The 15,754-nt window shown below is 36.5% G+C and overlaps 1 protein-coding gene across 1 annotated transcript; it reads left to right on the top strand.

Moving 5' to 3' along the window:
* The first annotated feature begins 1,785 nt into the window (after positions 1–1,785).
* Positions 1,786–5,921, top strand: LOC127881487 (MORN repeat-containing protein 3-like). Its single transcript, XM_052429388.1, has 5 exons — positions 1,786–1,936; positions 2,224–2,378; positions 3,871–4,021; positions 4,599–4,788; positions 5,723–5,921. The coding sequence occupies exons 1-5, from the start codon at positions 1,786–1,788 to the stop codon at positions 5,919–5,921; spliced, it is 846 nt and encodes a 281-aa protein (XP_052285348.1).
* Positions 5,922–15,754: the final 9,833 nt, after the last annotated feature.

Genomic DNA, 15,754 nt, shown 5'->3' with positions numbered 1-15,754 from the left:
CGATCCCAGACCGGAAGCCGAAAACAAAAGTCTGTTCATATTTAAAATACATACATGTATAGTAGAGGCAGTGCGCAGTCTGAATACAGGAATATCTCCGGAATCGGCCACCGTACCTTTCGATCTGATAAAGCACGGATGAGAAGAAACGACTGCAGCAATGACGGCTCTATGCCAGAAAAACTGTGGGGCGAAGAAGTAGCTTAAAGAGTGGACCCAGTCTCTGGCCTTCCCCTACCTAAAAGGGCAACCTCAATCCGTGCGAGTGCTATCGCACCATAAGCCTAAACAGTCATCCCAGCAAAGTTTCGTTACGCATCATCCGCAACCGACTGAAACGTAACGCCGAGGAAGTGCTGGCACAGTGGAACAAATATTAAACTACATAGTAATAATTTAGAAACACTCGCAACACACCGTGAGGTCATCCACAACTTTATCGACTTAAAGAAAGTGGTCGACAGCGTGGGGCATGATGGCCTATGGCAGGCTCTGAGAGGATTAAAAATGATGAAAGGCTGTTCTTGTTATCCAAGAGCTATACGGAACGCTTTCAGCGCAGTTCTCCTCAGTGGACGGATTTGCGACCTATTCAGGGAAACAGTGGACGTCCTTTAGGGATGTCTGCCCTCTTCTGTTTAACCTTTCCCTTGAAACGATAATGCAAGATCTTCTAAGACCACCACACCTCAATCTCCATCCGACCGGTCTCCCACTTGAGATTCGCTGATAACATTGACCTCATAGGTGGCACCGGCAGGGAACTCCATGACATCCCCAACAGACTCTGTGAAACTGTATAAGCATACGCGGTGATCGTAAGCACTTAGAAATCATCGTGAACACAGCACGAAAACCACCAGCGCAGACATCACCACGAACGGCATAAGCTGAAATTAGTGACCAGCTTCAAGTACCTGGGGGCGACCTTGACGAAGAATGGCGCCGGTACAGCTGAAATCTTAAAATGCAGCGATTGACAGATCGAGTAGGTTATGGACAAGCAGCTCCATCAGCTTTCCTACCAAGCACAGGCTTTACAAGTCCCTTGTAGTCTCCATCCCACTGACCCGGACAGAACAAGTGGGCACATTACTTGGGATATAGGCCCTCGAACACACGTGTTAACGATGAGTGTGCCGCATGTCAAAAAAGAGCACAAGACCATCTAGTATATCCGGAACATGACGGCAGCGCGTGTTTGCACGCACGAGCCCTTACTGTTACCATCAATCACAGAGCAAGACTGTGAATGCCCGCGAGAGCATTCTAGAGGGAGGTAGCTGTTGAGGCCGTCTGAAGAAAAGCTGGGTGTACAGTATAAAAGAGTTTACTTCTCTCCCCATGAATAAGCTATCCCAAGCGGCCCATAACAGACACCTGACTAGCGGATGATCTCTGTATTGACGTCTCTAATTCCCCCCCCCCAAAGGCCAGGTCTCTATGGATTGATAATATAAATTTTCTAGATGTCAAAAGAATGGTTGACATAATATAGCGAAAAAAGTGTCCCTTTTATAATCATATAAGTATGTTTTCTGTTAGCATATTAAGCTAGTTCTGCGTCCATACTGATGAGAAATTGAATCGTATGTCGATCGTCTATTGTAACCCTGAAAATTTAGCGTAACCTATACGCTACGGTATCGTTTTAGATTCTCATGAAAACAGTGTAAACTTCCAGTTTTGACTTTGTTCATATTTTATAGGTAACTTACAAAATAAGCGATGTGTTTTAATCAGTGTACTTTCATTGTGAACTATCACAAGTAAGTTTTGAAAACTATGCCGATGCTTAAGGAACCAAAGGAGAAACAGCCTTTGTGGAAAAAAAACGACTGCAAGGCTCAAAAGAAAGGAATTCGACATTCAGTTTATTCTGTAAATGGAGACCAATACACAGGGGAATGGTTAAATAATTTAAAAGACGCTAAGGGCACTTATTACGAAAATCAAATAAGTTATTTTTGACAAAAATTTTAGTTAGAGACAAATTGACAATATTGACTCAACAATATTAGAACGAATTTGCCTAATTATTGAAGAATTGTATATTTCATTTGTTATAGCATTTGCTGTTAATGTTTGTTTTGTAACAATCTTAGTTTGCAGTAAAAAAACGAATTTATTAATTAATAAGTAAAGGCCCAAAGAAAACATTTGCCATTGGTAGCTAGTCAGAAAAAAGCATAACTATCCTCCTCAACGTTATTTAAGGTAAAGGTACATATAAATCGAAGGAAACTGGTGCAATATATGACGGTGACTGGAAAAAAGGCAATAGAAATGGATTTGGCACATACAACAGACCAGACCCAAGAAAGAAAGGACAGTTTGTGAAAGAATATTCTGGAGGATGGAAAAATGACATGAGACATGTAAAAAAAATATTATTATGATCATTTTTTAGCGAGGCTGTTTTCGAAGAAAACCCGAGCTATTGTCATAGCCAGCTCGTCCGCTGTAGGCGTCGTGCTAAAACCTTTACATTGGCTCTAAAATTAAAGTGCTTCCACCTACAACTTTAAAACTTCATATGTACATGTACCCTGATGAGTTCTATACGCCACACCCATTTTTGGGTCACTAGGTCAAAGGTCAAGGTCACTGTGACCTCTAATATCAAATTTTAACAAAGGCTCTAAAATCAAAGTGCTTCCACCTACAATTTTGAAACTTCATATGTAGATGCACCTTCATGAGTTCTACACGCCACACCCATTTTTGGGTCACTAGGCGAAAGGTAAAGGTCAATGTGACCTCTAATATAAAACTTTAACATAAACCGTAACATTGGCTCTAAAATCAAAGAGCTTCCACCTACAATTTTGAAACTTCATATGTAGATGCACCTTCATGAGTTCTACACGCCACACCCATTTTTGGGTCACTAGGTCAAAGGTCAAGTTCACAGTGACCTCTAATATCAAACTTTAACATAGGCTCTAAAATCAAAATGCTTCCACCTACAATTTTGAAACTTCATATGTAGATGCGTCTTCATGAGTTCTACACGCCACACCCATTTTTTGGTCACTAGGTGAAAGGTCAAGGTCACCGTGACATCTTATATAAAACTATAACATAAACCTTAACATTGGCTCTAAAATCAAAGTGCTTCCACCTACAACTTTGAAACTTCATATGTAGATGCAACTTGATGAGTTCTACACGCCACACCCATGGTCACTAGATCAAAGGTCAAGGTCACTGTGACCTCTAAAAAAAATCTGACAAGCTTTTGCAGCCAAGCATGGCACCCATTATGCGGTGCTCTTGTTTAGACAAATATTTGCCTTCATTAAAATAAATTGGTCAAATCATTAAAATAAATTGGTCAAATCTTTCAAAACGGAAATCACGATTTGAACCCTGGTCGACCTAAATCCAAAGCATCCCTTAAAAATTAGCTCGCATAGAAGCATAAAGGCTCCATGAGTGAACTTCTTTCATGAATTTCTTTAGACAATGACATCTGTATGTTGTTTTTCAGATGAAACAATATGTGGTTTATTAAGATTTGGCATTTATGTAAGCTAGGAAAACCTGACACTACAATGTATATCAAGCGCAGAACTTTTCAGTTCCATTGCAGACGCTTAACAGTACCCTTAAAAAAACTTCTGTAAGAAGTGGTAATAAAGGTCCTTATACTTCTTTCTTGTACGCTTATTACACTACATGATTCTTTTGAATACAGATGATAAAAGTATGAAAGACAATTACATGTATACGTTTATTCGTCTAAGTTTTTGCAGCATAAAGTTGCTTTATTGCTTATTTATTACACTCACCATGACTGTTTACTGGTACTGAGCAATAATGTTTTTTGAGCAGAAGTGTATGAAATGTTATCAATAAATTATGTAGGGCTATGAAACCAATTTCTTTAACGATGAAGAGTATAATGAAGGCGAGTGGTATGCTGACAAAAGAAGTGGCTGGGGACGAATGCAATTTAAAGACGGAACTATTTATGAGGGGGAATGGTACGATGACCAGCGGAAGCTAATTACTTTTAATTAACTTAAACAAGATCTGTATTTTGTTTAAGTTAAAAAGTTAAATGAAATTATCATAACTTTAAATTTATTACCAAACATGTTGAGACTGCAAAAATAATGAACATACTGTATTGTGTGTTATTTTTATTTTTAAATTTAAGTATTGAAAATTGTAGTTTAAAGTACCAGTAAATTAGGAATGTAATCTATTATCCATATTTAGATCTTCAGATTATCAATACTGTAATTACAACAGCAGATTAAAATGCTGTGTAATACCATAATCACAATCCTGTTGAAGTAAGAATATTGGGCTAACAGAGTCTGTTACAAGCATTTGAATATAAACTGATTGGTGTGAATTTCATATATTCTGTTACAATGGCAAAATTATTTAAACAATTATTATTTAATGAATAGCATGACAATGGTATAAACATTTTTTTATTAGTTAAGAATAGTTGATTCATGTATATATGTTTTTGTTTTCAACACGGTCCATTCTATTCAAAACTGTTGATCAGACCATTCTATGCAGATTACAAATTTAGTCTAAAAGTAATTTTTCTTAATAAATAACTATTGTTATTTCACCAAATGAGAACAGATACGAATGTTCCTGGCGCAATAACAAGAGGAATGGTCCAGGAAAATTTTACTATTTGACCCATGGACAGCTCTATGAGGGTGTGTGGGTCGACGATATGGCAAAGTGTGGCACTATGAAAGACTTTGAAAGAAAAAATGCCCCGGCACCAACTCAGTACCCCTTTTCCAAAGATCTGTATGTTATACAATTTATATAAATATCACTGAACAGATAAGGAGATCTAATTAATTATATGTGTAAAGTCATATTCTTGGTTCAGGAATGAAAAAAAAGAAATCAGCTCTGGTTAACCTAGTCATGCATAAAGGCTGAATTTCCATTATGTACCTCATTTTATTGTGTACTATTTACATGTACTCCAAACTCAAAAGGGAACTTATGTTAAAATTCCTTCTCTCATGACTACAATTGAATGATACACTAGACGTTGGAAAATACATCTCATAGAACTTTGAAGGAGCCGTTTCATGTTTTGGTTAATTGACAAAATTTAAAAAGAAATGTTTCAGATTCGCAAATTTGTGTTGTAGTTATGATATTTGTGAGGAACCGGTAATACTGGACATTTACCATGTTCTGAAATATCCATTTTATGCATCTTTTGACGATTTAAAAACCTGAAAATTATAAAGCGTTGCAACACGAAACAATGGAATAATTTTAAGACCTCTGTTGTTGTCGTTATATTTTGTGATACTTCGATTATTGCTTAAATAAAGTATAAAATACGTCACTTATTGTTTGAGCACGGATGGCCGAGTGATCTAAGCGATAGACGTTTACTACAGGGGTCAGTGGTTCGAGCCTAGTTGAGGGTTACTTTTTTCTTTCTTTAATTTTATTCTTGTTTTATACTGGAGCTTTTTAGATCAAATGTTTACATGTATCAATATAAAGCATACAATGACAAGCTTCAATACATGCCCAAATCTGTGAAAAGGTCCTTTTAACTGCTATTATGACCTGGCTTACTTATTTCTTTATTTCAGGTGGAATAAGCTAGTATGGAAACAGTGTTACAAGTAAAGTATTTATATATTGTGTAAACATAAAAGAAATTGCATTCATTTACCTGAAATGCTTTTCAACAGCAGTAATATATCCCAAGGCCTGCATGGGTGCGCAAATGCCGTCTTAAACTGCTTGGATGTGTAAACGCCTTTCCGCACGTCTGGCACAGCATATCTGAAGACAATCACATTAACCACAGGTACAGTACAGCTCACGCAAAACCAACAAAGTCCGCGGCTATGCCGCGGACAGATTCTTCTGTTAACGTATTTTCGCCGCGTATTTACTCGGCATGATGCCGAGGCACTCGGCGAAATTTCGCGGAGTGACGCCGCGTCTGTTTTTGCCTCGGCATCGATTCGCGGAGTAACGCCGCGTAGATGCGGCGATTTGCCGAGTATAACTATTTACAAATATTGATTGTATACTAATCTATAACACATGTTATCGAAATATAGAAACATACACAGAAAATACGCTGTGCGATTGTTAACATTTCTCTATATCTGCATACATTTAATTAAATTATCAATCGGACGTCATCTGTCAAAACAATTATTGTGTATGACGATAACTAGATCTATATTGAGTTAAAGTTAACACAGTTAAATCCCGTAGATTATTTCGGAAATGAGACTTGCTTTAAACGTCTGTCATGTCGCCAAAATTGTTGCTTAATAATTTAAAGAAAATAAATGTAGTATTAGATACACATTTTACAACATGTACATGATTCTAGGCTTGTTATTCTTTAGCAAGGCAACCAAAATTCTAAAGATGGCTGCCAGTGCAGCAACCATCTGCGAAAAACGAGAGACATATTGTTGTTGCTTTGTCTAAGTTATCTCTATAACATTAATATGAGGATAAACAATGCACCCACATCTCAACCTGTGCTTTGCGACACACTCTTTATAAATTTGAATGGGTTGTGTGCATTTCAAACTTGCGGTATAAAAAGCTATAACATAATTTTGAAAACTAAGATTATGCAATAGCAAACAACTTCAGTGCCTTCAGCGATTTGATATAATGTTTTATTTGACCGTACGATTATTAAACCTTTAACATAACATATTTTTATAAATCTTAAACTTGTAAAAATTCCAAAGTATGTATGTTATGTTCAAATACCCGTTATAATATAAAAATGGAGCTTGCACTCTGGTATATATTGTTGGGACGCATTGGCCATGGCATGTATTTCTAGTATGTATTTGTCTATTGTTGAAGATCGTGTACCGTAAACATGATAAACGGTAGGGCGTGTGCGCTTGATATTTCGTTTATGTTAATACACCCAATATTTATAAGACCCATGGCGAACGCCTCATAAGTTTAAATTGTACTTGTGAAATCTGATACGGCTTTGGAAAATCCCGGTCTGTTGCAATCGATACCCCTGCAAAGCTTGTTTTTGTATATGATAAAATAGGTTTGCAAGTACGTCCTTTTATTTTGGGCTTGCTGTCTTAAGATTTTGTGAAATGGGAAGAACATATTTGCAATGCCAATTATTTTCAATGAATAACTTAAGTCGGGCAGACATAGCTGATATCTTATTAACTACTTTTATGTATAAAACTTCCGTGTGTAACGCAAATGCTTGATATATATTTGTTATTCAAATTTTCGGAACTGGACATACCGATCGTTAAACTGATACTAGATTTGCACACTCTTAAATAAAGAAAAGAAAATTCCCCTTCAAGCTGGCCATTATTTACGTTATTGATAATACACTTAAAGTTTTTAGATGTGTATTTATATTCTTTTCCTACGAGATATGGTTTACTGGGATATACACGTAATAGGATGGGTTATTTTATTAAGTGCGATCAGTTATCATTTTCTGTTTGAAACAAGCATCATAAAATCGATTAATTGTATAATAGAAACACATAACATATTTTTATTATATATATTTATGGTTTTGAATTCATGTTGCATTTTATTATGTTTGTTTTTTTAATAAAAAAAGTGTATATCCTATGTACTGCAAATGACATTAAGTCTCGTCTTATTATCTACCATGTTGTACTTTATATAATCGTCTTTTCCATAAAAAGTATTATGGATATGTGAATAATAAAGCACAAAAATATAGTACCACATATAAATGGGGGACACACCTTCATATATTGGCAATACACCTCATTCTTTTTCTTATTTCATTCAAAAGTGTAAGCTTCCTTTAACAGGCCTACTTTTATTCCCGCATCATATTACAAGCTTAATGTTTACAGCACACAGCGGTAACATGTTACGAAACTGCAACTAAATTGCATGTTAAAACCCTCTTAAAAATGCAATAATTTATGTCAAGGCCTCAATTTCATTGTGGAAAAGTATATTGTACTTAAGCATGGCCTACGTGCATGTTAGCGCTGAAAACATGACAGTGCGCCGTTAGTTTTCAAACAAACATTTGAATATGTATTGTATCTTTGCAATCTGATACAACGCCCGGGAATGCCGGTCTGATAAAATCGATATCCCAGCCAAGCCTGCTCTACGTTAATATATTTTGCATACCAGCAGGCTGAATATAGTTTCTTAATTGTCCATGACAACAGGAAGATAAGTATCGAATGTGTAGAATGTCCAACGACTAACCAAGAGAGTATTAACACTTAAGAACAAACAGGTGCATGCCATGGTGGTCTGATGTGTCATTATGCAAGGATATTTAATACGTGTTTCTTCCGATCATATTATTTTCCTGCCATTGTAAATGTTTTGCAATATGCATTGTATTATACATCAAGCCTTTTCAGACAACTATTTGTATGATCAAGAATAAGGAACATTCATGAACAACACGCTTTACATTGTAGTTAAGATCTTTAATCCTGTAACTTGCAAACGCCTATGCGCCATAGTGTGGTTTTCAGTAGTTATGTGAATCACATTATATTACATGTTAACTTGTATAAACAGCCATTGTATTTAAGTAGGTCATGGTTGTATTGATTGCTGAATATTTGCTTGGATAGGCTTCTTAAGTTACAGGCGCGATTATGTAAATTGATTATTTAAGTCTAAAATAGTGTTCAGGTGATCATTTTCGTCGTAATTTTAAAGCTTTTTGGTAATGCGATCATTTTAAGTGTGGCAGTTAGAGCAGGTATAAATACCAAATGTTTCAATGCATATTTTGCCAAAAATCATGATAAAGGTTTACCACTGAAAACTTCACGTATCATTGCCTTCGATACGTATATGTAAGGCAAACGTATAATGGTGCTACGATTACAACCTTTTGGTAATTCATGACACGCAAGGAATTTTGTAAGAATAATGTAATGACAGTGTTCTTATTTTCTTAACGTTATGTTCAACACATGAATTTGCGGGGTACAGAATTCGCGCTATTTCGATTGCCAATGTGCTCCTGCGGTCTTTATCTTTAATACCCAGTCCATGTGAAGAAAAGCTACTTATTTTAAATCAGAACACTCGTTTAACCCTTTCCCTATCAGCAAAGTGGAAATGGCTATGTGCAAACAGCATAAAACCAGAACAGCCTGCGAGTAACTCGCAGTCTGTTCAGGTTTAATGCTGTTTGCTGCTCATCAGTATCTAATGTTTGTAGATGAAGGCTTAAAAACTTGAATCGAGTAAGAAAGGTCTTAAATTAAATATAACTTTCCAAGGGACTACAAATGCGTGAAATACGTATCTCAGTTGTAAAGGATTAAATAGAAGCCTATTATGCTTGTTCGATGTACATGTATACACGTCAGTTCTAATGTTTAGCGGTCCACTTCTACATCTATGTTCAAATGCGGTCGTGATATTGAACATAATCAGCATCATCATCATCAGCAGCAGCATCGGTGGCGGGGCGGCGGCGGCGTCGTGGTCATCATTTTCATCACCATCATCATCATCATTTGCATATGATACTTCACGTGTGTGAGATATATGTGGTTCCATTAGCTGAAATACAATAATGTTTTGTGAACAGCAGTATTTGGCATACGTACGTGTTTTTTTATGCCCCCCGAAGAGTGGCATGAAGTTTTTGAACTGTCCGTCAAGCCGTCCGTCTGTCTGTCTGTCCGTCAGTCCGTCCGTCCGTCCGAACACTTTATAATTGGTCATAACTTTTGCAATATTGAAGATAGAAACTTGATATTTGGCATGCATGTGTATCTCATGGAGCTGCACATTTTGTGTGGTCAAAGGTCAAGGTCATCCTTCAAGGTCAAAGATCAAATATATGGCTTCAAAGCGGCGCAGAAGGGGGCATTGTGTTTCTGACAAACATCTCTCTTGTTAGTTGTTCGCTTGCGAACAATTAAGGTTAAGAGCTAGTTTTGCAAGTCGGTCTGCTCTTAACTACCCTAAGAACGATGACCACCGCATCTGCTTGTGCACACTGATTAGCCTGTTTATGCTTAACCACTGGTACACTGCAGACAGTGAGTGTGTGTATGTAATCAATAGTGTGTAACAGCCTGTGCGACGACATTGGCCAGTTTGTCATTGAAATCTGTACATATTGGCTGCGTTCAGGGAAAACGGGGCCTTATGTATGTCCAATAAGTGGTGTCCTGTGCACACTGATTAGCCAGTGCAGTTCGCACAAGCTAATCAAGGACGACTCTTTCTGATTCTATGGTGTTTTTCGTTTAAAGACAGTCTCTGATACTGGGTTGACAATTTATGCATATGCATTAAGCCCTGTTTTCCCAAGAAGCTGCATTCAGTATGCAATACACTAATTGTTTCAGTAATGAAGGAACTGAAACAGCGTAACGGTAACGATACAGTGTGTTTAAATTATATTTTATTTAGAGGAATTGTCCGAACGTAGTTAATCTACATTTAATAAACATCATGATTTCGGAACTTGTAATCAGTTTCTATCCCAGGTAAATTATAGTTTATAAGATTTTTCGCCGAGTGACTAAGCGTTATAGCACCAACAATTTCCTCGGCATCATGCCGAGGCGTGCCGCGGCGTGTCTCGGCGAACAGACACGGCGACTCGGCGACCAGATGGTCGATGCCGAGTCGACTCCACGAACAATTGATGTCGTCAAACTCCGCGGATCGCGGAATTTGTTGGTTTTGCGTGAGCTGTACTGTAAATGCTCCAATTCGAAGAAGAAAAGACATGATATACATTAAATCATCCTACTTGAACATATCGACACCTAGATCCAAAGCAGAGAATTAAATACAGTATAAAGTATAGTCAGATACATGTGTGATCATTTTGCCCAATCTTATTTGTCATATGTATGTTCACAAGTGTTCGCAAAGATTACGTCATACATCTTTGGAAATCAAGTGAATTTCTTTCTATTGCACTTTCAATTTGTGTTTGTGTTTACACACTGTTCTGTAACCTCGATTTGAGAAGGTATCGTATTGCTATTTTGTGGCGCCTGCTCAATTTAGTTATACAAATGTGAGAATTTAAAGAGATGTCTAATAGTGTATCGCCAATTTTCTTTGTTTGTTTATTGTCGTTGTTCAGCAAGACGTCGTATATCATTTCAATGAATGAGATACGACCTTTTAACTGAACAGCGACGACGTGGCCAAAGTAATATAGAAAATACGACCTCGATAGTTTTGCTTGAAAAATGGTAAATGGTCAGATGTCAATGAATTGCTATTTCGAAAAGTTTCTCTTTGTTCTATGGTAAAATGTATATTGCAAATGGTTTTCTAGTTGATGATTACTGAAACGCTATCTTGGAAGAGTTTCTTTGTTCCAAGACCACACGTTTATTCAAAAGTGCTATATAGAATAAGTTTTAGTTGATTCTATATAGCAAACGGTGTCACGCCTTATCCGTCATGTTAAAGGATACACCACAACAAATATTATGACGTGGTTTCCTATTTTGTTTTACACGTTGCTGTCTTATAACTAGTTGGACAAGTACAGTTTTTCAAATAGAACCACAATAAGCATGCTTTAGGAATGAAGGCTATGTTACCGGGGAGCTATTTGCCTCTTCCAGCACAGTCTGGACAGTCTTAGGAGAGAAAAGGAATGATAATTAAGTCAGTGCGACCAAAGAGGTATCCATTAGTTATTTTAAACGCGTCATGACATCGCTAATATATGTTGGTCAAATGTGACCCCATCTTAGCAAGTTAGTCCGCGTGACCCATTACTTATCATTTTGGATCGGAGCGATAAAACACTTCATTCATCATAAATTTCTTCTGGAGAATGTTTTGACTAGTCATATTTGTCGATGTGCTATTGTGCGACAGCAATGAGTCTGTCTTGAACAACCAGAAATACATGTATTTTGAAAAAATAATGCTCCGTGACCCCTGTTTATCGGCAATACTTTCTGTTACTCAGACACGCGGTTTCATTTTCTGAGCAAGATGTGCATTTATCAGCAACATTAATTGTCACCGATCATGAGTTTTCATATGACACGGCTCTTATACATAGCATTCTGTATTTCGTTAAGTATTATACTATAAAATACCAAGAAAACTCACCTGAAGCGACGGGCGGCGCCATTTTCCAGAACCCCTTTTTAGCAAAATTGTCACGTGGGATACCTACCCTGAATTCACTACGCAATGAAAATTGAAATGTATGGTCAATCGAGTACCGCCTACGTCATCGCCTCTAAATCATTGAAACCTATGTGCGCTCTATGAGTATTGCATAAGAGGTTTCATTATCTTTTACAACCATTAACCGGGAACTTATTGATGAGGGCATGACTTCAAAAAAATACGTATCGCGACTAAGAAACATCGCTCAATATTGGCTGCTTGTTTTAACAAAGTTGTTAACAGCATACAATGTGTAGTGAGCTTTTATGTAGTAAAGTAAGTTATATTTGTTTTATTGTGAATCATATGTAAACTTTAAGACATCCCTCGAAAATAACCCGTTTAATATAATCGTCGCAAATACCGAACATGAAGGTTAAAAGCCTATTTCATGAATTTTGTCAGACTAATACATTTGAGGGTGTGGGTCGACAGGCTGACTTATTTCGCGAAAAATCAATTAGAGGTAAAATGTGTACCTAAATAATCATTGTGCTGTTCCGATACAGTACTCCGCCTTAAAAAGAGATTAAGGTTATGTGGATAAGGAGGACCATGCCATTAACCAAAGACCTATAAAATACATGGTATTAAACGTCTTTGCATAACAGACCAGAACAGAATTGTATTACACATAAACTTTACAATTTCTAGTGTTAAACAAAATGATAATACAAAATACATGAATATAGTAAGTCGTTTTTTTTTAAACAAATATAATAATGTGGTAATGGATGAACTTTACAGATAGTTCATACATACATGATAACGGTGTATCTAGCTATATATGGAACTGCTTTAATACGTCGTTTCAATAAAAAAAATCAATATCTATGTAAAGAACAAAAATAATACAATTTGAATCACAGTAAAATGTAAGTAGTGCACATAATACCGAATTGTATTTATACGTAATGTTAATGCAACAACTCCATCAGCATACAATAGTTACACAACATGATCAATAAAATAAATCAAATTCTTTTTAAAGAACAAAACATAATACAATTTGAATCACAGTAAAATGTTAGTAGTACACAGAATACCGAATTGTATTTATACTTAATGTTAATGCAACAACTACATCAGCATACAAAAGTTACACAGCATGGTTAAATGCAGACTATCACTTTATCGCATAATGCATCATAATGAATCCAGTCTACAGTTAAACATATGATACTACAGTTAAACATATAACACAATTATACATTACCAAGTATACACTTGGCGAATAGTTAGTGCCTCTGATATGAACTTGCCTAACTTGAACATTTCACTTGTACTCTGTGTGGTTAATAACTGTGTGAGTTTGAACATGCTAGGTCTGACTCTATAATAAGTTTTAATGTATTTTCCTCTGATTTAGACAAATTTGGAGCATTTCAACAGAAAGTGGAATTCGAGTTCCACTTCTTTGCTGTAACATAATTGGCATATCTACCCGTCTGAATTTTAAGGTTATGTGCACAGATGCGTAATTTTGTTATCGCCATTCTTAGATTTCTTGACACAATCATCTCGAGATATTATGAAAAAGAATAGGTTGTTTTTAATGCTTTATATACAATGAGTACCCTATTATCATCAATATCTCATTTCCACTCTTGTAGGTATTCGTCCATAACCCTTTGTTTACACACAGTCAAAAAAGTTGCCTCATTTATATGTGAGTTATTAGACCACACATAATTGAATCCGTATTAACATAGTAGGTCCCTGACCTTTCCGAACCAGTTACATTTATTATCATTTAAGTCAGCCAAACCTTCTTCCAGTATGGATCGTAATATAATGTATTCACTTTTAGTTATTTTAAACCAATATTTTACTATGCGTACATATCTGTTAATATATAACGGGTGTCTACCAAGTAAACAGGAGTAGGGGTTTTGAAATTTTCTGCGGTGTCTGCTTCGTGCATATATAGAGGTAGAGAATTCCATTGGGTAACTGTTCTCGCGTAGAATGAGAACTTGTAAGTCTTTTTAGGTTTGTTTGTGTCTAAAGCAATGGTTACTATTGACCGTGTCTGTATAAATGGGGGAAAACAGGAACAATGAGGTTTCCAAGAATTAAGAGTGATATGGCAACTACATGGTGGATAATGTTATATAGCATGGTGAGACGGTGCTTTGTTCTGCGTGTTTCAAGTGTGGGCCAATTTTTTATTGATGTACGCTTCCGCTTCATCTTAACTCGGTAATCACTTCGACTTGTCTATCAAGATAATAATTGCATAAGATCACAAACGAAAGATTCAACCGTTCATTTCATATTAGCTTAAACTTCATAACAACTTTATAATTAATATACTCAGGGGTCAAATATCATGTTTGTGACAGATCTTTGGTGAGCTAAGCATCGCTTTGAAATAATACTCCTCATCACTATTTGGCTATAGAGGTCCCGAATATACTCCAGAGGCAAAACCACTTCACTAAAATACTATTGATCTACGTCTCTGCTCTATACATCTGTCAAACCCATCCTAGACCAAATCCAACTGCAAACAGACCTAAAATCCTTAGAAAAATGGGCCTCCGAATGGGACATGCAAATAAATGCCACCATACAAGTGTTACATAATGTCGTTACACAAAGAAAAGATCCCGTTCACATACAGATACTTCTTGAACAATCATATCCTTGAACAAGTAAATGAAAATCCATATCTTGGGCAAACCATCTGTGACAACTTAAAATGGGCATCCCAAATCAACACAATATGTAACAAAGCAAATTCTACACGGGGATTCATAAGAAGAAACCTGAAACATTGTAACTAAAAATTCACAGAAACAGCCTATATCTCACTAGTGCGTTCCGTTTTGGACTATTCTGCAAGTGTTTGGGATCCGTATCTACAAAAGAACATTGACAAAATCTAAAACATACAGCGAAGGAAAGCAAAGATTTGTTTAAAAAGGACTACCGTAAAACAAGTAGTGTTACATCAATAATGGACGAGCTTGTATGGAAACCACTTGCACGGCGGAGAAGAGAACAACGTTAACAATACTCTTCAAGATCATACACGGCCTAGTGGCTATCCCCGCCAACGATCACATAACTTTCAACAAACGACCATCCAGAAAAGGACATAGCTCAACAAATTAAAATCATTGTCACAAACGCTGACATATATAAGAACTCTTTTTTCCTAGAACCATAAAAGACTGGAACTTATTGCCAGAAAGTGCCATAAAATCAGAAACAGTGGATAGTTATAAAGAACGCATGTCATGCTACGAATTAAACGCGCTCACACCCCCTGGATAATTTTTGCTCAGTGATTGAGTAATTATCCAGTACCCTACAGATACGGATACAGCAGATACAAATCTCTTGCACACAGAGCATGGAACGACAACTTTGCATGGAGACTGGTCCAATATATTGATTGGTGTTTGGCCTTTACATTGTGAGTAATATTATCTATAACATATAACATGTCTTTAGTGATTTGATTTCAATTTATTTAAACTGTACGCTGTGCTGAGTTATGATAAAAGCGTGATGTTCCCTTAGTTCCTTTTTGCTTAAACAAAACTAAAATAGTACTCGGACAGAAATCATACAG

The sequence above is a fragment of the Dreissena polymorpha genome, chromosome 5, assembly GCF_020536995.1.
Source record: "Dreissena polymorpha isolate Duluth1 chromosome 5, UMN_Dpol_1.0, whole genome shotgun sequence".
NCBI lineage: Eukaryota > Metazoa > Mollusca > Bivalvia > Myida > Dreissenidae > Dreissena > Dreissena polymorpha.
This window is presented reverse-complemented; position numbering and strand designations above follow the sequence as displayed.

Coding starts and splice junctions, on each gene's coding strand:
- LOC127881487 (XM_052429388.1), top strand. CDS start 1,786: ATGCCGATGCTTAAGGAACCAAAGGAGAAACAGCCTTTGTGGAAAAAA. Junction 2,379..3,870: donor GGAAAAATGACATGAGACAT/GTAAAAAAAATA, acceptor TAAATTATGTAG/GGCTATGAAACCAATTTCTT. Junction 4,022..4,598: donor GCGGAAGCTAATTACTTTTA/ATTAACTTAAAC, acceptor TTGTTATTTCAC/CAAATGAGAACAGATACGAA.